We start from the raw sequence: 26,579 nt of genomic DNA on the forward strand, positions 1-26,579 counted from the left end.
GACAAAATATGAAGACACTACCAAGATGACTGTAAGATTATAAATACAAATAGAATGCTTTGTTCAGAGGAACAGAGAATAAAGAGGTGAGGCAGATGGGTTAGAAAGGGAAGACTTCCGCAGAAGTGTGTTTTAAGAAAGGTGGTAAAGGAGGCAATAACTTCAATTGATACAGGATTCTCGATGGAAAGATTGGACAGAGGTACAGAGATGGTGTTTTTTTTGTACAATAGGTAAATGATTTTTGTATTTACCAAGCAAGTTGGTAAATCTGAATTAAAGGAGTCTAAATAGGAAAACGAGAGGTGGAATCTGGAAAATACGTTAATAGCTGATGAAGGGTAGAAGGGGCCTGCCTATAAGAGTTTGGTTGAGCTTCAAGAGATATTGGAATTTATTGTAGATGGCTGAACCAAGATATTCGAAGATCATTTGGGCAGCTGAGTTGATGGATTAGAGTCAAGTCATTAGAGCCCTTTTAGGGATATAGTAAGGGTGTGTTGTGAATCATGAGGGAGTATACAGTAAAATGTGAAAATGGGATGAAAAGAACACATTTGAGAGAACAACTGAATGAAGAACTGGCAGGACTTTGTATTGGATTGAAGGGGAATATTTGGGAAGGAGTCAGGAGTTAAAAATAAATTCTGATGTTACTGGTCTGGAAGAGTTGACTGCAAGTTAAATTGTTGGTTGTAATGGGAAAGTTGAGAAAGTTTTGAGATGAGAGGGTAGATGAGTTCACTTTTCAAAAATTTAATATACAATAGGTTCCCTTGAAATTCAGCAGACATAATTGGTTACTAGCAATGATATTTAACTTTCCAGCCTATTAATTGCACAGTTTCTAATTTTTCTACACTTAAAAATGTTGATTTATTTTTGGAAGTAGTAAACTAAGGTTTTCATTTAAATGCTTTCCATTAAATTTCTAAAAAAGACAATTTTTAAAATGTAGAATCAATAGCTTTGCACTTGAAAAACCCAGTTATAGTTCCATGTTTATTTATTTGAAAATAATGAAAATATTTTTGGCACTAAACTGTGATTTTAAAATTTCAGGTATTTTATATAGCCTTTAGCCTTTGGTACAACTTAAAACTTTTCATAAATATGATTATTTTCAGGTAAACTGCACATTTAAAATAGTAATAATAATAATAATAATAGCAGCCTTCACTTGGTTTGTGAAGGGACCAGCAGACATTAAAAGTTGATTTTATAACAAATTGTTTTGACTTTTTTGTTGAGCTAAACATTCATTGCAAGTTTAAATCAGTATTTTAAAAAATATTTCTTTTTATTTACGATGGTGAAGCCAACATTTCTTTTTGTTTATATCTAGATTCAAATGTTATTAAATGTTAATAGCTATACAGTTCCTTTTGTAGAATCACTTGATACTATACTCAAAATAGAGAAAATAAGGACCCTGTCTATGGTGATTTTGGTTAAAATATTAATAATAAATCCCTTTGGTATACTATTGGTGAAAATTTAGCTAGTTGCCTAGGTTTAAAGAGATTTGGAAAGAGGGAAATAAGTTGAGTATTACTTATTTCCTCATATAAAATGTTTTTAGATCAAAATTGTTTTTAGTAATGAGAGAATGATTAATAGTATTTGTGTATTTAGTTATGGTGATTAAAACAAAAGAGTAGGTGGCAACTTAGAGTTCCTGTATTCCCAAGGGAGAATAATCTCTTTGTGACACCCAAAAATTCGGTTTAGAATTTAGCCAATTTCTAGATTATCCATGTTGATGTTGGAAAAGAGCTCATGTGTGAGACCGAAAACTAGAACCTTATTTTCATTTCTTTCCAAATCAGACCTTTCCAGAGTTCTTAAAACACTAAGACCTTCATTTGAGAATTTCATATTATCATATTGCATGCACTGGTAGAAACGGCTAATTGTGAAATGAGGCACAGGTACAGGGAAAACTTGAAGGGAACACAGAGATTTCCAAATCAATTTATGGTTGATTGGGAATTGCATTCAGAGAATGAGGTGACATCCTCTCATAACTGAAAGTTAGTACTTGCATCCTGTGTTGTTTGCCCCCTGTTTTGAACTTGAGTTGCAGGTATGAGATACTGTTTTGGAGAAGTTTGCAATTTTTGGAAGTGTCAGCAAATTCTTAGGCTGGGGGAGCTCTATTTTTGCATGTGCTGAATGTATAGAGAAGGCTGTGAAACATGCATGTGCTGACACTGTTGCCATAGTTCCATACTTTTAAAATATGAATTTGTTAGAGTGCTAGTGTGTTTGTTTTTTTAATAAGACTCATGGGACTGTAAGACAAAGATGGGGATGGGCAGGCTGTGAGACTGTAGTATCTCTTATGCTCCACCCTACAATGGAGAATGGAAGGGCAGAGCATGTGGGTGTGATAGGAGTAGATGCTAGTACTAACAGGACCAACCTGATTTCCCAGATGCTGTACTACCAAGAACATAATCACTATGAATAAATGAATTTGTTGTAATGTTTAGCATCATTTTCTACCATTTTTTGAGGGGGTTTGTGCAAAGGGAATCTTTTCATGATTTCAAGTACATAGTATCTTCATGGTTCATTGGTTTTATTTTATTGTTTTTTAAAAATATATATTTTATTGATTTTTTACAGAGAGGAAGGGAGAGGGATAGAGAGTTAGAAACATCAATGAGAGAGAAACATCCATCAGCTGCCTCCTGCACACCCCCTACTGGGGAATGTGCCTGCAACCAAGGTACATGCCCTTGAACGGAATCGAACCTGGGACCCTTGAGTCCGCAGGCTGACACTCTATCCACTGAGCCCAACCAGTTAGGGCATAGAAAAGAGGTTGCAATCTTTGTTTCTATCTTGGGTCATACAAATCTTTATTGATTATATAAATATCTTTGAAATTGGTTAAATGTGATATAGAAATGTACATTTATATAAAGGCCTGTGTGAATAGAACAGCAAAGAAAAATTGACAGAGTTAAAGAACAATTTGTTTTCCCAAAAGTTTGCTACCACTAAGTTGACACAATAAAGCGATATTCTATTTATTATAGAGTTTTTATTTTTGTTTTTTAAAAATGAGTTATTACTCAGCAAATAATGAGCATTCATTAAATTATGTCAATATATACTTGTGTCTGTAATGTACTTGGTCTGGTACAAGGTATAAAGATAAAACTTCGTTGATTTGGAGTCTAGTTTACAGTTCCCCTTCCCACTCTGCTTATGTTTTGGGGAGAAAGGTTTACTTTCAAAGGGTATGCAAGTAAAAAATTTGTAAATGGTTGAATCTTAATTCTATTTGTATTTATAATCTTACAGTCATCTTATAGTTTTCTTAGAAGCATTTTGGTGTGATCAGATTGAGGCAAAATGATGAATTTTTAAAAAACGAATTCTGTCAAACCAACTTTTTCTTTAAAAAAAAAAAAATCCTCACCAAAGGATATGTTTTTCATTGATTCTAGAGAGAGGAAGGGAGAGGGAGAGGGAGAAAGAGAAGCATCAATGTGAGAAACATCAATTGGTTGCCTCACATAAGGGTCCCAACCAGGAATTGAACCCAAAACCTGGGAATGTACCCTGACCAGAATTGAACTCAGAGCCCTTTGATGCGTGGAGCGACACTCTAACCATTTAGCACCACTGGCCAAAGCCCAGCTTTTCCTTTTGTCTCCAGGGTACCATTTCCAACAGTGGCACAGATATGATTCATTAATATGTTCCCTTATTAACACAGTCTAGAGTTGTTAATTTCTTGATTGTCCTTTCAAATCAATTTAATAATAAAAAGTGAACATTTCTGACAAAGGAGTAACTATTTTTCTAGTAACTTGTATTTCAGATGATGGTATAATTTAGATAAATTTACAGGTTTACAGATTGGCTAGGCATGCCCTAAAGCCAGAGAGGTGGTAGGTAGGCAGGCAGGCAAATGTATTAGTAACATTGGTATAAAGCAGTAATATTAGTACTACATTTTTTTCATTATCATTAATTGTAGCATGTTGAAATCCTTGGCTTAGAAAGCAAAAAATAAATAGGTTACCCTAATTGACAGTATTAATTAAAGTACATTAATTAAAGTACATTAATAATTGATTGACATGGGATATGTCTATTGAATGCTTACTGTGTACTAAGTATTCTGCCAAATTCTTTACTTGCATTACAACAGTTAATCATTACAACATTTCTACAAAGTAGCTAATACTGTTATCCCCATTTTATAGATGAGGTAAATGAGATTCAGAGAGGTAAAGCAACTTGTCCACGATTACCTGGCCAGTAAGTTGCTGTGTTAGAATTCAAACCCAGGCATTCTGATTCTAGAGCCCTTGTTTTTTATTTGTATGTTATAGATAATGGATTGATTCTTACCTTAACTCTACGATTCCAGAGATAAGCTAAAATACTTTTTGCTTTTAGGATAATTTAGCAGTGACTTTCATTATTAGTACTGCTTTTGAAATTAGTTTCAGGAATGCCTGTTAGCAGATATAGTACTTAAATACTTATAGTTAACATTGGAAAAAATCCTCAATTATTTTAAGATTTTAGGGAAAACTTATGAAGAAAAACATTGAAAATGAAAATATTAGGGCTTATGGCAGAACAAAAAAAATAAGTAATATATGCTATTTTTTTGTTTAATGTTCATTCAGAGCACTGGTTTTTATTGAAAAATACTGATTATATATAAATCTGGTGTATATATGTATTTATATTTCTAGGTGATACTAGAATGTGATTCTCCAAATTAGCCATTATTAAGGGTTATTATTTATCTCCATCTTTTCTTATAGGTTGTACAGTGTTCTACATGTTCTTTTTCTTCTTTTTTGCTTGCATGTACACAACCAGTGAACAAGTTAGTTAAGTATCTTTTGGACATTTGTTAGGTCTGGAACTGTACCTGCAGGGTTTTTTTTGTTTGTTTGTTTTTTAAAGAATAACAGCTATGCATCAATGTGGAGTTGGAATTGGGTTATTTGAAATATCACCTTTTGGGAATCAGGAAATAAAGCAAGAAAGCTTCTGAGCAGCTGAAATCCCCAGACAAATAAATGATGTATACAGTTTGCTCATAGGTTGGTTTTTAGGCTATTATTTAAACTTCTTTATTATTATTTAACACAGTTCTAATTCATTCAGTTGTCTGGTTTTCTAAAATTGAAAATTAGAAGAGACTGAATGGATACTGATACTGCCAAAAAGAATAGGCCGACAATTCAGGAAAACAAGCATATTGGGATTACTTAGTGTAGGTTTACACAGCTCCAGGGGAAATCATCATGATAATTGTTCAAAATGTTGATCTAGAGAAGGTTAATTTATACTACCTTCACTCTCTGTTAAAATAGTAGGAGTCAGGAAAGTCTCTTCTGGATAGCTGGGGTTCTGTAATAACTTCTCATTATATCCAACATTCTCTAAATTTGTTAGCCACAGAAAAAATGAAAAAAAGAACTGGGTCATCTCATCTCTGTCTGGTTGACCAACTCTAGTTGAATTTCAGTGATATGATGGATAAAGGTACTAAAGTCTTCAGTATGCTAACTCATAGTATTGTTTCCAATTCTTTCTTCCATTTTCCATCTACATTTAATAAAAAACATTTAATTGGGCTGTTGTTTTTAACATGTTTCTATTGATTTTTTTAGAGAGAGAGGAAGGACGAGGGATAGAGAAATAGAACATCAATGAGAGAGAAACTTCAATCAGCTGCCTCTTGTATGCCCCCACTAGGGATTGAACCCACAACCCAGGTATATGCCCTGAGCAGTAATCAACCAGTGACTTCTTGGTTCATGAGTTGATGCTCAACCACTAAGCCACACTAGCCTGACTGTCCATCTACATTTATTACTCAGACACAGCATTTTATCTGATTTAAGGTTTATTGTCCTAGTTTTTTTTCTGTGGCATATATGGAGTTGCTGTTTAGATATTCTCCTGCCCATATTTTCGGTTTGTGGAATACTTGAAGGCACTGCATGGAGTTATTTAAGCTTTCTTATGAATTATGATTGGTTATTAGAGAATAACTTTACCAAATACATGCTGTATGGCCTATGTAATGAGAATTGAAAAGGGTAGGTATCTTTTTTTTTTTTTTAATTGATTGGTTGCCTCCTGTACCCACCCAACAGGGGATTTAACCCACAACCTGGGTATGTGCTGCCCTGACCAGGAGTCGAACCGCCACCTTTTGGTGTATGGAATGACACTCTAGAACCAATTGTGCCACACTGGCCAGGGCAAAAAAGTGGGTATCTTAATTGTTGATCTGAAGAAAAAGGACAGTCTTGGCAAAGTACTTTTTTCTTTTTTGAATGTCTAAGAAATTCTTAGGGGCTTAATTGGCTAATTTGATTTAAAAGGTTGTTTTTGATTTCTTTGTAAAGAAGGCTAACCTATCTTAAAAATGTGATTCTCTCTACTCATTATTTCTTTTTATTATTATTATTATTTATTTATTTATTTTATTTCTTTATTGGTTAAGGTATTACAAATGTGTCCTCATCCCCCCATTAACCCCAACCTCCCCCCCCTACTCATTATTTCTTAAAATCAGTTAAATCATTTACATTGATAACCACTTTTTTCATGACTTGTGTTGAAGTTACTGAGCTGCATCAAATTACTACTCTTAGACTTTTGACTTTGTAGAGGCTGCACCTGAATATTTGGAGGTACTAAAGTTAGGCTTGTTATCAGATTGATAGTATTACATTTCATCTACTGTTCTAATGGAATTTCAGTGCTTTGACACTATATACATTATTTCAATTCTGAAAGGAAGAGGGATGCTTTGAGTTGGTATGGTTTCAATATTAAATGGAATTGTATGTATATACATATATCATGTTTATACTAGAGGCCCGGTGCACGAAATTTGTGCTCAGGTAGGATCCTTAGGCCTGGCCAGCAGTCAGGGCTGATCTGTGGGGCAACTGGCTGGGTGATCGGGGCCTCCCGCTGGTACTCACCTTGGCTGGCCTGGGGCCTGTGGGCTGGGGGCAGCACCTGGTTAAGCGTCTGTCCCCTAGTGGTCAGTGCACATCATAGCGACTGGTCATTCCACCAGTTGTTTTGTCCTTCGGTCGATTTGCATATTAGGCTTTTACTATATAGGATGTAGTAAACACCAAAATATTATTAATTGGATATTGTATGATAAACAGTTACACGCTTATTTACATATTTTGCTTTAAAAAATAGAATTTACTCACACGATTCAGAATTTAAAAGGTACTCAGTGACATCTTCCTCTTGCTCCTGCTCTGTAACTACCAGTTCCCTTTCCTGGAGACAGCCAGCATTCTAATTCCTTCCTTTCTTCCTTCCCTCCCTCCCTTCTTCCCTCCGTCCCTTCTTCCCTCCCTCCCTCCCTCCCTCCCTCCCTCCCTCCCTCCCTCCCTCCCTCCCTCCCTCCCTCCCTTCCTTCCTTCCTTCCTTCCTTCCTTCCTTCCTTCCTTCCTTCCATTTATTGGTTTTTAGGGAGAGAGGAAGGTAGAAGAGAAAAACATTGATGTGAGAGCCCAACATCAATGGGCTTGCCTCCTGCGTTGCCTCCACTGGGAATTAAGCTAGCAACTTGGCCTGACCAGAATTGAACCAGCAACCTTTAAGTGTGCAGGACAACGCCCAACAAACTGAGCCACACTGGCCAGGGCCCATTTTCTTATGTATAATCTGAATGTTTATAGGTTAGTTCTAGTACGGAATTATGTTTTGTTGCATACATACCTGAATTGACCCTGGCTTTAGCATATGAGTGCTAGAATTAAGACAAAAATTAAATCAGTTACTCTAGAAAATTGCTCTTGCTTTTTATCACTAAATCTAAATGTTTTAGGTTATTAAATCTTTATTTTTCTGAATGTGCATTAGATGGGGAGTAAGTGAAGTTGAGAGAATGCTTCTCATGGCAACAAGAGGTAAAATGCATTCAATGAACACTTAGTAGCACATTTAAAGTACTTCTTACTGTGTTTGAAAAATGATCTATAGTGTCAGGTAGATAATATCTGTGTTTTTTCTGGGAATAGTTGCTTATTTTATGGTAAAGAAAAAGACAAAGGGTAATTTTTTCCTCTAACTTTCCATTTTTCTAATACCTTAGATGAAAAAACCTGTTCTCTTGAGAGATCAGAGGCGCAGAGTGCGTCAATGTCAATGAAGCCTGTGCCTTTTACCTCTTTAAGAGCGCACGGTTTCATTCTGCTCGTAAACCAAGCACTCTTTTGTCATTTAAAAAAATTTTATTTTTTATTTTTATAAAGTAATACACTAATATTATTGAAAGAAATCAAATATTGCAAAAAGTCTTATTATGGAAGCCAGTCTCCTATTCCCCATTTTTATTTCCCAGAGGCTGTTTCCTCTAGTAGTTTTTATCATACTTTTAATTAGTATACTCTTTGTCTATTTCTTAAAATTATTTTTAAATATTTATTGTCTTTTCATTATGGTAGATACTATTTATTGTCATTCTCATTTTCCTTTTGCTATCATGCTAATATAATTATACCACTATTTTTAGTTTATCATTATTTATGTAAGTTATAACTTAAATGATTAATACTCAATACCTAGATAATAAGCAATATTCTTAGCAGAAGGAAGTAGTGTACAATGATCACATTTCCTTTTATAAAACAGTTTTATTGGTATATAACTCACATATCATAAAATTGATTCAAAAGTTGTGGTTTTTAGTGTATTCACAGAGTCATGTAACCATTACAGTTTAATTTTAGAACATTTTTTATTACCCCTAAAAGAAATCCTGTACCCACTAGCAGTCATTCCCCACATTCCCCTTCTTCCCAGCTCTAGGCAACCACTGATTACTCTGTATGGATTTTCCTATTCTTGACATTTTATATAAATGGAATCATATAATATGTGACCTTTTGTGACTGGCTTCTTTTATTTTCCATAATGTCTTATAGGCTCATTTCTGGTACAGCATTTATCAGCAGCACTTTGTTCTCTTTTATTGATAAATAATATTTCATTGTATGGAAATGCCATCACTTTTTTATCCATTCATTAATTGATGGACATTTGGATTGCTGTCTCCTTTTGGCTAGGATGAATAATGAACATTTGTAAGCATGTTTTTGTGCGGACACATTTTCAGATCTTCCGGATGTATACTTAGTAGTAGAATTGCTAGGTTGTATGGTAATTCTGTTTAATATATATTTTAAAATTGATTGATTTCATTTTTATTGATTTCAGAGAGAAAGGGAGAGGGAGAGAGAGAGAGAGAAACATCAATGATGACAGAGAATCACTGATCAGCTGCCTCACGCCCGCCCCCTACTGGGGATTGAGCCTGCAACCTGGGCATGTGCCCTTGATCGGAATCGAACCGGGCACCCTTCAGTCCATAGGCCGACACTCTATCCACTGAGCCAAACCAGCTAGGGCCTGTTTAATATTTTAAGGAACTATGAAACTTTTCAAAGTGACAATCGCATTTTCTTTGCTTTTATTTTTTAAAAAATACTTTATTGTTGCCATTTATCTTTTCTTGCACTGTTTGCAATGATCATAATCTTAGTTTTCCCCCCCTCAAGTTTTATCAGGCATTCTGTAGATTCTGCCCCACCCTCTCTAATTTTCCTTTTTCCTGGAGTCCTCATCTTACTACTGGGATCTGGCCTGATTCTTCTGCAGGTCTCGCTGTACAGCTGTCATCTTCTGATTTCTTTAATTGTTCTTCAGTGCCCACTCTCCTATTTCCTAGATCCCATGTATTTGTATCATTAAGTAGTTCTTACCTAACATAATCTCATGATGTCAGCCACCAGTGCCCAGAGTATTAACTGCTTGGTAAATGTATTTGAAAAAGTTATTAGTTGATTGTTTTTTCTATATTTCCTCCGAAATGTTAGTTAAGAAGCTGACAAACTTTTTTGGTTGGTTTCTCACCTTTCAGTATCTAGACACTGAGGCATACATGTTTTGAGATGTTACATTGTATCAGTATGATCAAATGATTATAGTGATACCAACATGTAGAAACAATATGAAGCAAGTACATAAATCTGAACAATATTAATATTAAGCAGTTGTTCAAACCAGAGCTATTCAATAGAAATATAATGCAAGGCACAAATGTGAGTCACATGTGTAATTTTAAATAACATATTTTGTTTAATCCAATGCATTCAAAATATTATTTCAACATGTAATCAAGTTGAAATTTACTGAGATATTTTACTTTTTTGGTACTAAATCTTTACAACCTATTGGATATTTTACACTTATAGTTGTTCCTAATTTGGAGTAGCCACATTTTAAGTGCTCATATGTTGGTGGTGGTTATTGTATTGGACAGTGAAGGTTTAAAATATTGTTCAGGAATTATGTTATTCTGTAATATTGTTGTCATTCTGTCTGATCATATAGTCTATTATAAAGTGTATGTGGTTTTAAAACACTTCACTGATTTGTCTCATTGCTTTGTCATGTGCTTGCTATAGCAGGTAATAATTTTTCTCCCATATTTTAGCACAACTGTTAAAATGTACATTGAAATTCTTATTGATATGCTTGTTAGATGTTGTCATTGTCATGGTCCTGATGGAATTTCATTAGTCTATTCTTTGTCTTATGTTCTCTCCCCTTGCTGTTTCAAAGACATATCCAGCTTTCACAGTCCCAAAGGCAACTCAGCCACTTAGTCTTCCATGCCTTACCCCAAGGCAATTGCATGCGACTCCCGTAGCACCCTCTATCCTCCTCTTTCTGTTCTACTGTGTATTCTAGTTAACTTGTTTTTGTCTCTCTCTAGGGAATTATAAATTCCAGTATGGCAAAAAATATTATCCTCAGCTTTGTATTTTTGCAGTGTGGAGCACAGTGCTTTCTGTATTGGGTCATGTAATACATATTTGAGTTAAAGGCAATTTGTTATGGTAGTTAGATGAATACTATATACCTGGTGGTTACATGGTATAGACTTTCTAGGTCATCAAGCTATCACTGATGTTTCTCAGAACATTTAAGTTTTGATAAAAGAAATTATAAAGTTACTAGGCTTTTGTTTAAATATGAAAGAACAATAGTAGGAAAAGGAAAGAGGCAGAGATATAGCACTTATACTATGTGCTTAATGCTGAGTAGTTTTGAACTCTTTGGATATATAGCTGAATGAATGAAAGAACTCATGTGCTAGGTTGCACTAGTTAGTAAGCATAGTACCTTTGAAACATTGAACCTGTCCAGCTACTACAATACCCCCAAGCCTTCAAGGCTTTTATTGGGAGAGTATAGAAGAGAGATTTAGAACAATGAAACCTGACAAATTTCTTTATTTTTACCAAGTAGCTTATCCTGCAAGAGATAATGTAAAGAGACAGTATTTAAATATGAACAGGCCCGGCTCCATCATTATGGATGTACTTAGACTTGTAATTGTATTGTGGGGATTTATGAAGTTTTTAATTTTTACAGGACCTTTTTTTGTGTCTCTAAGACAATATGTACTTGATGTACAAGTGCATTTAAATATATCAATTTAAGAGCTTTCCCAGAGAGTGAGAAATATAAACAATATGGGTTCTTTTACTGAATACTTCAACCTCTTAAATAGCTTTAATTTTGCTGTTTGTATTTGTATCTGGCTTCTTTCACTTAGGATAATGTTTTCAAGGTGCATCCATGTTATAGCACGTATCAGTATTTCATGGCTTTTTATGGCTGAATAATATTCCATTGTCTGAATATACCACATTTTATTTATCTGTTTAGTTGATGGGTTATTTCCAGAGTTTGGCTGTTTTGAACAGTGCTGCTTTGACTATTTGTGTACAAGTTTTTGTTTGAGCAATTTTCAGTTTTCTTGGGTATTTATCTAGGAATGGATTTGCTGGGTCATGGTAATTCTGTGTTTAATTTACTGAGAAACTGAAAAACAGTTTTCCCAGTGGTTGTACCATTTTACACTTCAGTGTGTAAGAGTCCTGATTTTTCCACATCCTTTCCAAAACCTGTTCTTTTCCATTTTTTGATAATGGATATCCTGGTTGGTATGAACTGATATCGTGATTTTAATTTGCATTTCCGTAATGACTAATGCTGTTGAGCATCTTTTCATGGGCTTGTTGTATATCTCCTTTGGAGAAATGTCTTTTCAAGTCCTTTGGTCTTTTTTGAAGTGGGTTGTCTTTTTGTTCAGTTGTAAAGGTTCTTTATATAGTCTGGATACTAGACCCCTATCAGATAAATGATATGAAAATACATACTCCCATGTTGTGGGTTGTCTTTTTATTCTCTTGCTAGTGTTCTTTGATGCACAGTTTTAAATTTTGATGAAATTGAATGTACCTATAGTACTTCTTTTTTCCTCCTTGTGTTTTTGGTGTCATGTCTGAAAAAGCATTCCCAAATCCAGTCATGAAGGTTTACCCATATGTTTTCTTCTAAGGATTTTATAGTCTTACTAGAGGCCTGATACACAAAATTCATGCAAGGGGCTCGGCCCTTGCAGCCACGACACTCGCAGCCCCTGCTGCTTCTGGAAGGTCATCTGGCTGTCCGGTCTAATTAGCATATTATGCTTTTATTATTATAGATTTCTCATATTTAGGTCCCTAATTCATTTTGAGTTAATTTTTCTATGTGGTGTAAGGTGAGGGTCCAGTTGTCTAAGTTCCATTTGTGGAAGAGCCTGTTCTTTTCCCATTGAATGGTCTTGGCACCTTTGTTGATAATAAGGTGACCATAGATGCATAGGCTTATTTGTGGACACTCAATTTTATTCCATTGATCTATATTTTTGTCTTTACACCAGTAGTGTACTCTCTTGATTATTGTAGCTTTGTAGTAAGTTTTGAATTGGGAAGTTTAAGTAGACCAAGTTGGCTTTTTTAATGATATATTTATTATTGTTATTATTATTCAGAATCCTTTGTACTGCCATACAAATTTTAGGATCCCATTTTTCATTTCTGCAAAAAAGGACTTTGGGGTTAGGACTTTGGGGTTTTGATAGGGATTGTGTTGAATCTCTATACATTGTTTTGGTTAGTATTCACATCTTAACAATATTAAGCCTTCTGATCCGAGAGCATGGGATGTCTTTCTGTTTTTTAAGTCTTCTTTAATTTCTTTCAGGATTGCTTTATAGTTGACAGGTATTATACCTCCTTGATTAAATTTATTCCTAATTGGTACTAATAAATTGAAAAATTGTAATGCTACTGTAAACTGAATTGTTTCTTAATATCCTTTTCAGAATATTGGTAGTGTATAAAAATATACGGCTGATTTTTGTTTTGATTTTATATTCTGTAACTTGCTGAATTTATTGTATGAATATTTAAATGAGAAACAAACACCATGAGTTACACTAATTTTTCCAAATTTGCTTTTAAGATTAGGGGTTTAGAATTTTCTCTTTAATTTTTTAAGCTTTGTATGTATAGCTCTTTCTTTTATGCTGAAATCTTGAGAGTAGTGAATGTCTTGCTTTATTATTTACATATATCCGTATATGTATTAGTAGTATTGCTATTTTGAAATTGTAGAAAATGGTTGCTGAAAACAGTTTAAGAATTCTTGCAATTTAAATTCTGGGGATTTTCAGTTGAATTACTGTCTTAAAATCATTTAAAATGATTTTTCTGAGGTTAAGTCAACTGATATATACTTCATTTTGCTGTCAATTTTTAGCAGTAACCTATTTGCATTTTGATCTAATTTTGTTTTATAATTATTTAAAATATTTACATGGTTCCAAAACTATAATATGAGGTAATCAATTATATTAGTTTTGGATTACTTAAAAATATGTATGTATATTTATTCATATTTCTCCTTCTTAGATAAAACTTATACTTTATTTTTCATCTTGTGTTTTTTTACTAAACAAAAATCCTAGAAATCATAGTGTATGGAGCTCTTCCTTACTGCTTTTTATACCTGTACAGCAATGATTTTTTTATTCACGCAATTCCATATAGATGGACATTAAGGTGCTATATAGGGAAATTTTGATGGGCCCAAATGCCTGGTTCTTCTCTGGCAGTGAAACTTTAAAATATTTTATTTCTCATTTTTATCATAAAGATGTTATTTTACCACAGATACTCAAAGAGTATAGAAGCATACACAATAAAAAGTGTAAAGTTTTCTTGATTCCCATCTGTCCACTTTCCACCTATGCCTATCTCCAGAAATTTCTGGTAAGTTAGTTCAAGACATTTTTTAGGAGTGTACAGCATTTATATATACTACTAAAAATGGTTTTTAAGCAAAATTGGGATTATATCAGTATTCTGCAACTTAACATTTTAATGAAATATATTATCAATTGAACTTTAGATTTGGATAATGAAAAAGAATTTGAGTATAAATAAGGCAAAAATGATTTTGAGACTTTTTTCTTTAATATATATATATATATATATATATATATATATATATATATATATATATGGTGTGTGTGTGTGTGTGTGTGTGTGTGTGTATGTGTGTATAACTTCCTAAATTTTCTGTATCATAATTCCTGCTCTAAAATCCAGAAAGCAGTATGTTAGCTATATTCCTTTTTACTTTCCTTGGATTCAAAGTTATATTTGGGAAGCAATTGAGAAAAATTGTATTGTTGTAATATATTGTGGCTTAATACTAAAAGTAAATCCAAATAAAGTCAGGATACCTATTAACAATCAGAGTTCAGTGTAAGCTCTTCTAGGGAAACAGGAAAAAATCTTGCCTATCATGCTCACCACTGGGTTCCTAGCACCTAGGACAGCAACTGGTTCTCTCTTCTTCCCAATTCTGTATTAAATATTCACCATATAAATTATAACTAGATCATGCTATACAAACTGTTGTGTTCCTTTTTCACTGTTAATATATTGTGAACAGTTTTCATGTCAATGCTCTATTCTTTTAAATAAATGTATTAATGGAGATGCTGTGATGCATAATTAGGTAGTTTTAAAGACTTTAATTTGAACCCTAACCCCCTCTTAGACTTCGGCAGTCGTGTTTTTGTTTTTAAAATATTAGTGAAAGATGCTAACTTGAGAGTTATGGAATGAATGCATACAATTCTCTTTATAAAAGTGTATTATAAAAGCAAACGTGTTTATGTAGAATGGTAATGCATACGATTTAGTGAAATGTAATATATGACTCTTCTGACCATGAATATTGGAGTAATTTACTTTAAAAAATATATTCTTTAAATATATTTTTATTGAGAGGAAGAAAGAGGGAGAGAGATACAGAAAAAAAACATCAATGATGAGACAGAATCATTGATCGGCTGCCTCCTACAGGCCCACTTCTTGGGATAGAGCCTGCCACCTGGGCAGGTGCTCTGACCAGGAATCGAACTGTGATCTCCTGATTCGTAGTTTGATTCTCAACTACTGAGCCACATCAGCCAGGCCACTTTAAAGTATTTTGACATTTCACATAAGGAGAAATAACATTAGTCAACATGTGAAAGAAAGAGTGTTCAATTTAGTATAAATGATGAAACACAAAAATAAAATGAGACAAAAATACCCTTGCTCTCCAATACATTGGCAAAAATTAAAAATATAATAGTTGGTGACAGCGTTTTGGGAGATGTGTTGCTGAAGGAAAATAAATTTATATATTCTTTCTGGAGAGTACTTCAGAAGAGTATGAGTTATACTTCTGAGACTTTATTTAAAAAAAAAAATTAGGGTATGTGCACAAATTTAGATATACATGTGTGTTTATGAAAATTTTAGCCTGGGACTAATAATAATAAAACTACTTAAATAGTGCTTCCACCATGCTGTACAGTACACTTATTTAATCTTTTCAATAATTCTATGGTATTTATTCAGTAGGATTAAAAATGATGACGTAGAAGAATATTTAACATGGGAATAAATTCATAAGAATGAGTAAAACAGCACATTGTTAATAAGTGTGTGCAGTGTAATTGCATTGACTGCAACAATATAGAGATAAAACAATTTCTTCAAAATATGTATATTTATACTTATAATCCAGTTATACTTATAATCCTATTCAAATATATTAGTTTTATTTATTTATTTTTTTACTAAACATGTATTGTCTATCAAGAAACCTAAGTTATTTTTTAAAAAGTCCTTTGGTTTTGCAAAAGTATTTGTTTCTGGATTCCTGAACAGTAAATCCCCTAAGCACCTTTAAAATAGAATTCCAGTAGTAGCAATTCAATTTAAAAGTAACTTGTTGTGAACACATAAGATAGGGATTAGCTCTGGTCAGTGTGGTTCAGTTGGTTAGAGTGTCATCCATTGCACATGAAGGAAGCAGGTTCGATTCCTGGTCAGGCCATATGCCTAGGTTTCTGGTTTGGTATTAGGTTGGAGCTCTTGCTAGACACAACCAATTGATGTTATCTCTCTCACATCGATATTTCTCTCTCCCTCTCTCCATACCTCCCTTCCTCCCCTCTTCTCCCTTCTTCTCTCCCTAAAATCAATAAAATGGGGATTTAAATGAAGCATGGTGTTTGATTTCTGCTAATTTGTTGGTGCTTTTGGGTGTTAGAAGTGGAAAGGAATAGAAAGTTAAGCTTAAGTAACTCAAGTTGGAAGCCTGGCAATGGCAAAATAACAAAATCTTTTAAATGTTAATTTTGTGGTTGCTGGCAGTGAAGTTTTATCATAAATGAAGACGAGAAAGAGGTGGCTAGGGGAAAAAGAGAGAGGAAGAAGGAGGAGAAGGAGGGGAAAGGAGAAGGGGAGGAGCGGGAAGGGGAGTGGGAGGGTAAGATTCTGGCCTTATTGACTCTTGTGAGGGAACTAAGGAGGAGGTATTGTTACACCTTCTTGAGAATTGGTTTTTCTCAAATCTTCTGAGTCTTTATTGCTCTTACTCTTTTCAGGAATTGAGAAAAATAGTTCACCAGATTGCTGCTATGCTAATGAGTCTGATCTGTGTAGGACTAGAATGTGTGCTAGTTTTATGTTAGTTTCATCTTTAAAAATGCATTAAAATGGTTTTCTCAGTGAGGCCTTCTTTGACCTCTTATTTTATTTTTTTAATTAAAAAATACTTTTTATTTTTTAGAGCAGTGTTAGGTTTACAACAAAATTGAGGGGGAGATAGAGATTTCCCATATACCCCCTGCTTCCACACATAGAGAGCCTCTCCCATTATCATCAAGATTTTAAAATGTAATTCTATAAAGACTTACTTATTTTACAGTTCTTTGCTGTGTATGGTTTATTTTGCAGTTTGCCTCATTTTATTTATTTATTTTTTAAAAATATATTTTTATTGATTTCAGAGAGGAAGAGAGAGGGATAGAGAGATAGAAACATCAATGATGAGAGAGAATCATTGATCGGCTGCCTCCTGCATGCCCCCTGCTGGGGTTCAAGCCCGAAACCCAGGCATGTGCCCTTGGCCAGAATTGAACCTGGGACCCTTCAGTCTGCAGGCCAACGCTCTATCCACTGAGCCAAACTGGCTAAGGCTTGACCCCTTATTTTAAAAATTGCAGCTACTCTCCCTGACCCTGTATTTTCCATTCCCCTTTTCTGCATTTTTTAAGCATTTAGCACCTTGTTATATGTAATTCACTTATTTTGTTTGTTTCTGTTCTTCCTGCCTCCCCATTTTAAGATATAAACTCCAGTGAGTGCAGAGATTTTTGTTTCCTTAGTTCATTGTGTGTTCCCAGAGCTCAGAACAATGCCTGGCACTTTGTGGGATTATTTGAATAATCAGTAGTGGGCACTCAGTATTTGTAGAATGGGTAAATGCTTTATTCATGGTGGAGGTGAAATTGAAGTATTTACAGAAGACTAGGGTTCCTTAGTTGTTTGTAGTATGGCTGTTCATTGTAGGTCTAGTAATGCAATTAAATTTATAGACAAGCTGGAATTTCTGAATTTTTTTCTGAATAATCCCCAAACGGATTATTTCATTATTAACTTAATTTTATGATATCGTTTATTGACTACTGCTGAATGAATATCAAGAAAGACTAATAAGTACAGGAAAAACCTTTTAGCTTGCTGTGACCTTATTGACCCTTGTGAGGGAGCTAAGATTTAAGAACTCTCTTGTTCTCTGACTTTAAGATTCATCCCAGGGACTTTGTGTGTTTAGGTACGTGTGTTTGGAAATAAGATATTGTGAGGAAGGGAGTTGGATGAAATTTGTTGCATGATTGCTTTGTTGAAATCAAAACTGTTGTTGAATGTTAATGAGCACCACAGCTTTGTGTGAAGGCTTTTAGATTTGAGTGATAATGGGACTTATTAGACAGAGTGTTAGATGTTCCAAGGTCTCCACATTTATTCATCCAACACTTAGGCCAGCTATATGCTCTGCACTCTGCTAGACTCCCGAGGATACGAAGTCAAGTAGGATAGATTCAGTAATGAAGAGACGATAAAAATGTTTGTTTCACCGTACTTCTTCTAGGCTTGGGATCTCTCAAAAGACAGGATAATTTATTTGGGGGGAGGTATTTTTGCCTTTGATTGAATTTAAATTGAAAGTGAGAATGATCCATTAACTATCGAAAAATGTAGAATCACAGCATGATTTTAATATCAATTTTCTATTGAGTTACAGTTTGTATGTATTTTTTTAAGGAATTAGCATTTATTATATTTTATACTGTTGACATGTTCTATCCTTTTAACATAGTGCTTATCATAGTCCTGAGAAATAAGAATTGTTACAGTATCAGTATTTTACAAATAAGAAAGTTGAGTTTCAGAGAGGTTAAATAATTTGCTTAAGGTTCATAGCTTATTGTGGATTTTAAACGAGGTCTATTGATGCTAAAGTCCATAAACTTTTTGTGAAATTTCCCAAAGGAAGCTGATATTGTTTATTTATTTTCAGTTTGTCTGTAGAGAATGTTAAGTAACAAGATGTACTGAGTTTGGAAGTTGTGCTGCAAAGTCCTCCTGCTTCCCCACAAGTTCAATCTTTGGCTTTTGAGCTAGAGTATTTCAAAATAAAAATACTCTTTTTTTAAAATTAAAAATATAAAGTGCATTCATTATAAAAAGAAATATAAGATTAAAGAGAAGAGAAAAGAAAAAGAGAAAAAAGAAAGGTAGCTGGGGTGGGGAGATAGTTGTATTGACTTACTGTTAACCTTTCAGTGTATAGGTGGTATTTAACAAAATATAGTTTGAGTGTGAGACCTAGAGTCAAATCTGGCCTCAATATCTCATGGTTTTGTGAGTTGAAGTTTTCATGGTTTGGGGGCAAATTACTTATTTCAGTTTCACAGATGAGAGAATGAAAGTTTAGAGAGAGCAGCCTATATCATAGAGTTCTGAAGGTTAAATGTGATAAGGCATATAAAATGCTTGGCATATAACTAAAATTCCTAGCACATCCTAGTTCTTTGCACATAGATGTATTTTATTGAGATGAATCATCAAAATTTTAACTGCCTTTTTTTAACCTAATAAATCAAAGGTATCTTTCCATATACAACATTTAAAATCATCAGATAAGCAATCCACACAATGAAATGCTATAATATATTCAGCCATCTCCTTGGTAGACATTTGTTTTTAGTTTTCTGTTTTGTAATTATAGATAATGTGTCAATGAATATTGTAGCAGACTTTTAGGTATGTTTTTATCCCATCCGTTTAGAATTGGAGGTTGAGGAGTAGGTACACTTTTTAAGATTTCTGCTGCATGTTTCTGTAGTGCCTTCTAGAGAGGTTGTAACTATTTATCTAACAGTAATTTATATGGATCCTTTTTTCCCTGCATTCTTACTGAATTTGGCACAGTTTTTAAACACCATTGCTGATTTAATCAGATTTAATTTACATTGCTTTGATTGCTAATAAGTTCGAAGTTTATTTTTCTCCATGTATATTGGTCTTTGTGTATTACACTGTTTTCCCATTAGTTTTCATGTCTTTCTTCCTACTTTGGTGCTTTGGTGGGTGTTTGACTTTTCCTTAGTGATGCGAAAGAGCTCTTCATATGTAAATACTATGAACCCATTGTTGTATGTTGTATTCCCCCCAATTTGTCAACTTTTCTTGTAATTTTGCTTATGTTTAATTTTGGATGTATAGAAGTTTAAAATACTTATGTCAACATAACTGTTGGTTGATCTTGCTTTGGGGTCATGCTTAGAGAAGCTTGCCCCTTCCTCAAGCTCTATAAATTGGCTGTCCTTGAACTTTTGGTCTCAGGATCCCTTTTGAGGATCCCGAGGAGCTCTTTTTCATGTGGGGTTACATCTGTAGACATTTGCCACATTAGAAATTAAAACTGAGAAATGTATAAATATTAATTTATTAAGAAACAATAAGTCCTTTACATGTTACCATAAGCATTTTTTAATGAAAAAGATCTCATTTTCTCTAATAAAAGATTATTGAGAATTTTTACAATTTTTCAGATCTCTAGCTTAATAGGAGATAGCTGGATTCTCATATCTGCCTCTGCATTTAAACTCTTGCAATATTTATCAGAGGACATGTTGCTTCTGGAAAACTCTATTGTATGAAAAAGCAAATGTCATCTTATTATTGTTATGAAAATAGTTTTGGCCTCATGGGTCCCCTAAAAGGGTCCAGAGATTCAGATAACACTTTGAAATGGGTGATACAGATATTCACTTAAATTCTCCTCTTGTATTTTTATGACTGAGTTCAAATCTGAAAAATGAATTTGAGATAAATTTTCGTGTATTCCCTGCCCCCCATTATTAGCCAACATCTTTGGTTGGAAGATCCATTTTCATGTAAATCATTGACTGGCTAAGATGAAACTGTAAACCTATTTACAGTCACTGGGTGAGCTTAACTCAAGTTCAGTTAAAGCAGTACCTCTTTTTTGGTATTTTCTCTTAGATTCCTAATGCATCCACCCCACTCCAGCTTCCAGTTTCACAACATGTCCTAAAAACAAAAGATTTTTCATTCATGTTTGTTCTAAAAATACTGTTTTCTCACTGATTATGAAAGTGATGTGTGATCATTATAGAAAACTTAAAATATACGTAGAAACATAAGAAAAGAATATTTTGTCACTTTGAATATGCAGAGTACTGCTGATATGCTATTGCTGTACCATGATGGTACTTAATTATTGAAAAATGCTGGCAAGGTGAACTACACATAAATTCCTACACTACTGTTAATAAATTGTACATCTTTTGAGGTGTTACTTAGCTTCTTGGAATCACTCATTCACCAGATTTATGTTTATTACTCTTTATATGTTCCTAGGTGCATTGGATAAAAAGAACAAGACACGGTTTCCTGTCACTAAGTTTGCAGGTTAATGAAGAAATATACATGTTATATGATAAGTATGATAGCCATAAGCAATTATAAATATTATGGGAAAGCCTAAACAAGCTAATGTTGAGAAATGATGAGGGAGTAAAGAGAAGGGAGGGGATTTGAAAATAATAATGTTTTACAACCTTACTTTAGTATTTCATGATTTATTTGGCTCTTTGGGTCAAGAAAAGGAAGGATCCCTGGCCGGTTTGGCTCAGTGGACGTTGGCCTGTGGACTGAGGGGTCCCAGGTTTGATTCTGGTCAAGGGCATGTACCTTGGCTGCGGGCGCATCCCCCGTGGGGGGTGTGCAGGAGGCAGCTGGTCGATGTTTCTCACTCATCGATGTTTCTGGCTCTCTATCGCTCTCCCTCTCTGTAGAGAGTCAATAGAATATATTTAAAAAAAAAAAAAAGAAAAAAGAAAAGGAAGGAGCCAGACATGTCCCCCAGCTATTTGTCTTGAAAGACTGGATGGATAATGATTTTAGGATAATAAAATCATTCACCCAGTGGATAATAGGGAACATCCCCCACTGCTAACAAAATAAAACTCCCTGTACATGTACACTTTCCAACGCTCTATTCTTTGGCTTTCCAAGATCAGTTCAGTTGTGGCCATGTTGAGTTTGAGCAGCCTGAAGATGGGTGGGAGGCTTTGGAACGTTGCCAGGGGAGTTGTGCGGGCAAGAGAGTTAGAGGTGTAGTATATAGCATGGTTGAATGGAAGTTAAGATAATCTTTTGAGGATTCTTAACAGAAGAGAAAGTGGCCAGGGACCATCCAACATTTGAAGGACAGGCAGAGGAAAATGAGTCCAGCAAAAAGTAGTAAGGTAGAGGGGAACAGGAGAGTGGCAATGTGGAAACAACTGACCAGAATTTAAAAGATGAGGAGGGTAGGGGAAAAAGGGACCTGAAATGTTAAATCCCAGCTTAAAAGGGCAAATAAGACCTGAAAACTGTTTATTAGATTTAGGAATAAGGAGACATTGATGACTTTAGCAAAAATAACTCAACTGGAAAGCTGGATACAGAAGCTATAGCAAAGAGGACAGAGGTAAGGAAGTGGAAGATAATGAGTATAGGCTACTCTTTGAGAAGCTTGACTATTAGTTGGGGTGTGCAAGTTAGAAGTGGACAGAAAACAGGGATTTGAGAAGAGAGAATAAGACTTTGAATTGAGAGATGGGGAAATACTATCATCCTAAGCTTTTTAGAAAAATGATTTCAAACTTTTGTAGGAATTGTTCTAAAATCTATATTTTAGATAATGCTGAAAATGACTTTTGATACCATTTTATGATACAGTGAGTTCTCACTTAATGTTGATAGGTTCTATAATTTTAAGCAAAATTCTGTATAAGAAAAGCAGTTTTACCATAGGACAATTGATATAAACAGTAGTTAAGTTCCTATAGCCTCTCATTAATATTATAATGAAATGATGATGTTAGTGGAGGAACTGCTGTACTTCAGTTGTCATCAATACCAGGTACTTTACTGTTCTGAGGGATATAGAAACAGCCTAGTTCGAAAATATAACAGCTTAGGACTATTTAATATGATAATGTAGTAGCTTTTTAATAATAAATGTCATCTTTCCTTGTGTGTGCATGTATCTCCCCTCCAATCTCCCCAACTCATTAATGTGGTTTGGTCCTAGTAGTAATACTACCTGTTCCTACAAATGTGCTGCACCTGCCCTGGTCGTTGTGACTCATTGGTTGAGCGTTGACCCATGAACCAGGAGGTCATGGTTCAATTCTTGTTGAGGGCACATGCCCTGGTTGCAGGCTTGAGCCCCAGTAGTGGGCATGCAGGAGGCAGCCGATCAGTGATTCTATCTCATCATTGATGTTTCTATCTCTTTCTTTCTCTCGCTCTGAAAAAAACAAACATACTAAAAAAAAAAAAAAAAAGAAAAGAAACTGTCAGATGTGCTGCACCTTGGTAACTGTGAACAGGGAGATCTAGATCACCAAATTGTTAGACTTATGCTCTGAATGAGATTACTAATATTAATCAATACTGTAGATTGTAAGGAAGATCTGGGGGGTTGCTTCTATAAAGCTTGGTCTGTAATATATATGGTTTCGATTGCTTTTTCACTTAAAGAATGCAGAGCTCTGTATAGTTAGATTGCTTTAGAATCCCAGTTTCAACAATTACTAATTGAACCTGAGTAAAATGACTGACTTTGAGAATGTGACTTTCTTCTGATGATAATAGTACTTACTTCACAGTGTCATTGTGGAGGTTAATGCATGAAAAACACAGCATGGCACAGAGTAGGTAGATTCAATACATGTTAGCTGTTAATAATTATTTTCTGTCTCCAGGGTTTTGATTTTCTAAGCTTAATGTTTCTAGAAGTCTTTCTGATTAGAGGAGTGTTACTGTTTTTGAAAAGGAAATAGATTAAAATAGTCATACTGTAGATTTTATGTGTCTGGGGACAGTGAGAATTTGCAGCATATACAGGGTGGGGCAAAAGTAGATTTACAGTTGTGAGTACACAGAGTTTATTCTTGTATTATTATTTATTGTATTATTTTCCATACAAACAACTGTAAACTTACCTTTGTCCCACCCTGTATAAATAAGGAGATTTAATTATTTCCTGGGGTAGATTAGTTGGTTGTTATAGCTGTTTAGGAAAGGTTTTTCTAAGAGGTTTTAGAAAACACTATTTCTTGAGGTGGTTCTGTAATCCCTTTATATTTTGATTGAATGCTAAAACATTTAAAAAGGAGAGAGGGGTAAAAGATGAACTAGAATTATGGCATATGATATTTTACTTGGAGAGAAAAAGAAAAAGAAAAGGAGGGTAGGAGTTGTAGACTACCTATTTTAGGGCAGGAAGTTAATGTAACATGGTGAGGTTCATGTATATTGCAGGCTTAGTATCAAAACGAGTGGGTAACCTGTAATTTAACCGAGGGCAGTACTTGGAGGGCAGGAAGTTAGGTTTTGTGCCATGGTCTGAGAAAGCCTATATTCACCTTTTTATATATGAGACTAGTGCTCTTAAAAGAGAGAGAGAATGCAATTTTTCTAGAATATTTGTTAACCATAAATTTAGTCATTCTTTACTTCTTTCTATCAAATAAATTATGCTATTCTTTGAAATATTTTAGAGTTTTATTGAATATCTCTACCTTTTTTATATAGTAAAACATTAATGGATGGAAATCCTTTTTTTGGTAGCTTTTGTGAATGTACCAGTGCATTTGTAAGATAGTCCTGGACATTGAACTTCTCTAACACCCACAGACCTCATTTACAAAGGAGAAGAGCATTTAGAATGTTTAAGTATAACCAACTAACTTGTTTCCTTCTGAGAATTTATCTGGATCTGTTAAGTGTGTTTAAAATTTAATGCTGTTAAACCCACACAGGAATTTTCACTTGTTTTAGATGCTTTAAAAACAGATTTTACTTTTTGATAACTGGTTTAGTAAAAAGATCATGTGAAACTCAGAAATGATTTTAAAAATTAGTAAAGGTTTCATTGCCTTTTTAAAAAAAGTGACTCCTATTTATGTCTCAGTCATGAGTGCCTTGGTCCTTGTCTTGCATACAAAATTACCCTCTCAGCAATAGATAGAACTTGTTGATATTGGCAGCAATAGGTCAGTGACCTGACCATTAAAGCAGTGCTAGTTTTTCATTGAAGATAAGAGAGATCTCTGTTGCCTATTGAAATACGTTAGATTTTTTTGTGGTAGATATTGAATTAGTATGGTTAGAATTTTTGACTTTTTGAAGTAATGTTTGATTGCTTTATATTAAAAAGTTGCTCTTATAGTCAAGTGCATCTGAAAATTAAGTCTCCATAGTAACACCTAGAAAATTTAGAAGTCCCTGGAGAATTTTCTTACCTAAAAGGAAAAAAACCTAATAATTCCAATTTCAGTTGTCATAAAAATACTTCCCCTCTATGTACAGTCAGTTGCTGTCATGTGATAGTTGTTTTCCAAAGGCCTTGTTATAAAATATTGCATTTATGTTTGTAATGGTTTTAAGTACTTTTAGTAAAAAGGGTGATGGTGGCTTACCAATCACAGAGTATTTTAATAGTTAGGTTTTCTTTTTCTCTTTAGTTATAGTTGTATATCTGTATATAAAACGTATACCACACTGAACAAATTAGTATTTGATGACTAGTTTTCATGCCAGATTAATGGCCCTTTTCTGTTATCACGACTATCATCAGTATGTTGGCTATTGATATATATAACAAACCACTCCAAACTTCATTTGTTTGCTGCTGCTCTTGAGTCTTTAGATCAGCCTGGTACTAAAGCCATCTCGGCCAGGCTTAAGTGATTGTTTATGGTCTTGCTCATATTTCTCATGGCTTAGTTAGTAGATAGTCTAAGACTAGCTTATTTAGGGTGGTCTTACTCTCATGTCTAGGGGTTGGCTGGGTGTCAGCCAGATAACTGGGTGACCGGGCCATGTGCCTCTAGATATACAGCAGGCTGGTTTGAGCTTGTTCCACAGTGGCAGAGCATATTTCCAAGAGAAAGGTATGGAAGCATGCAGAAGTTCTTGAGGCCTAGGCTCAAAACTGGCAAACTGGCATTTTCAGTGCTTTCTGTTGGCCAAAGCACGTTATCAGTCCAGTTCAGATTCAAGAGGTGGGGAACAAAGTGACATTATGAAGGGTGTAAACGAAGGGAGACCAGAAAAATTGAGGGAACTTGTGCTATTTCCCACTTTTAACACTGTGCTTTTTTTACATTACCCATTTATATGCTTTAAAAGACACAACCTTTATTAGTGATAAAGCACATATCCACTCCACTGAGTAGCTGTGCTTATACCTGCACCAGCTTTATATTTCCTTCATAGTTACACCTTCCTCACGTGATGCAAATTGGGTTCCCTAATTAAACAGTTATGTCCGATTTAATTAAGAAACCAGGAAGAGATGTCTAAAAATATCTGCTATCTATTTGAATCTGGTTAAATTTTTCTGCCCTTTTTGAAAGTTTTAATAATCTGGTTTCTTACAGTCTGTTCTGGTTTATTTCCCAGTGTTCTCTGGCTTGCCCACTGATTTTCTTCCTGTCAGTTTTTTAAAAATTGAGATGAAATTGTGGTAACATTTAAACTGTATAATCCAGTGGCATGTTTACATTCACAATGTGCAGCCACCACCTTTATAAAGTTCCAAAACCTTTTCATCACCTCAAAAGAAAAACTGTACACATCAGTTGTTACTCCCCATTCCCTCCTCCCACAAGTCCTTGGCAGCTACCAGTCCACTTGCTGCCCCTATGGATT

At 34.4% G+C, this 26,579-nt stretch overlaps 1 protein-coding gene across 6 annotated transcripts in view; it reads left to right on the plus strand.

Annotated features, from left to right (window-relative positions):
* GSK3B (glycogen synthase kinase 3 beta) overlaps nucleotides 1-26,579 on the plus strand; it is a 179,181-nt gene that overhangs the window by 3,294 nt on the left and 149,308 nt on the right. For 3 of the 6 annotated variants that reach the window (XM_059687739.1, XM_059687736.1, XM_059687737.1), the window contains exon 2: nucleotides 21,231-21,281. The exons of 2 other annotated variants lie outside the window; for them this stretch is intronic. In XM_059687739.1, coding sequence (XP_059543722.1) covers nucleotides 21,231-21,281 — 51 coding nt within the window. Of the gene's footprint in view, nucleotides 1-21,230; nucleotides 21,314-26,579 lie in introns of those variants that run through there. One more of the 6 variants, XM_059687741.1, reaches the window with a different exon arrangement.

This window comes from Myotis daubentonii, chromosome 3, assembly GCF_963259705.1.
Source record: "Myotis daubentonii chromosome 3, mMyoDau2.1, whole genome shotgun sequence".
NCBI classification, from domain to species: domain Eukaryota; kingdom Metazoa; phylum Chordata; class Mammalia; order Chiroptera; family Vespertilionidae; genus Myotis; species Myotis daubentonii.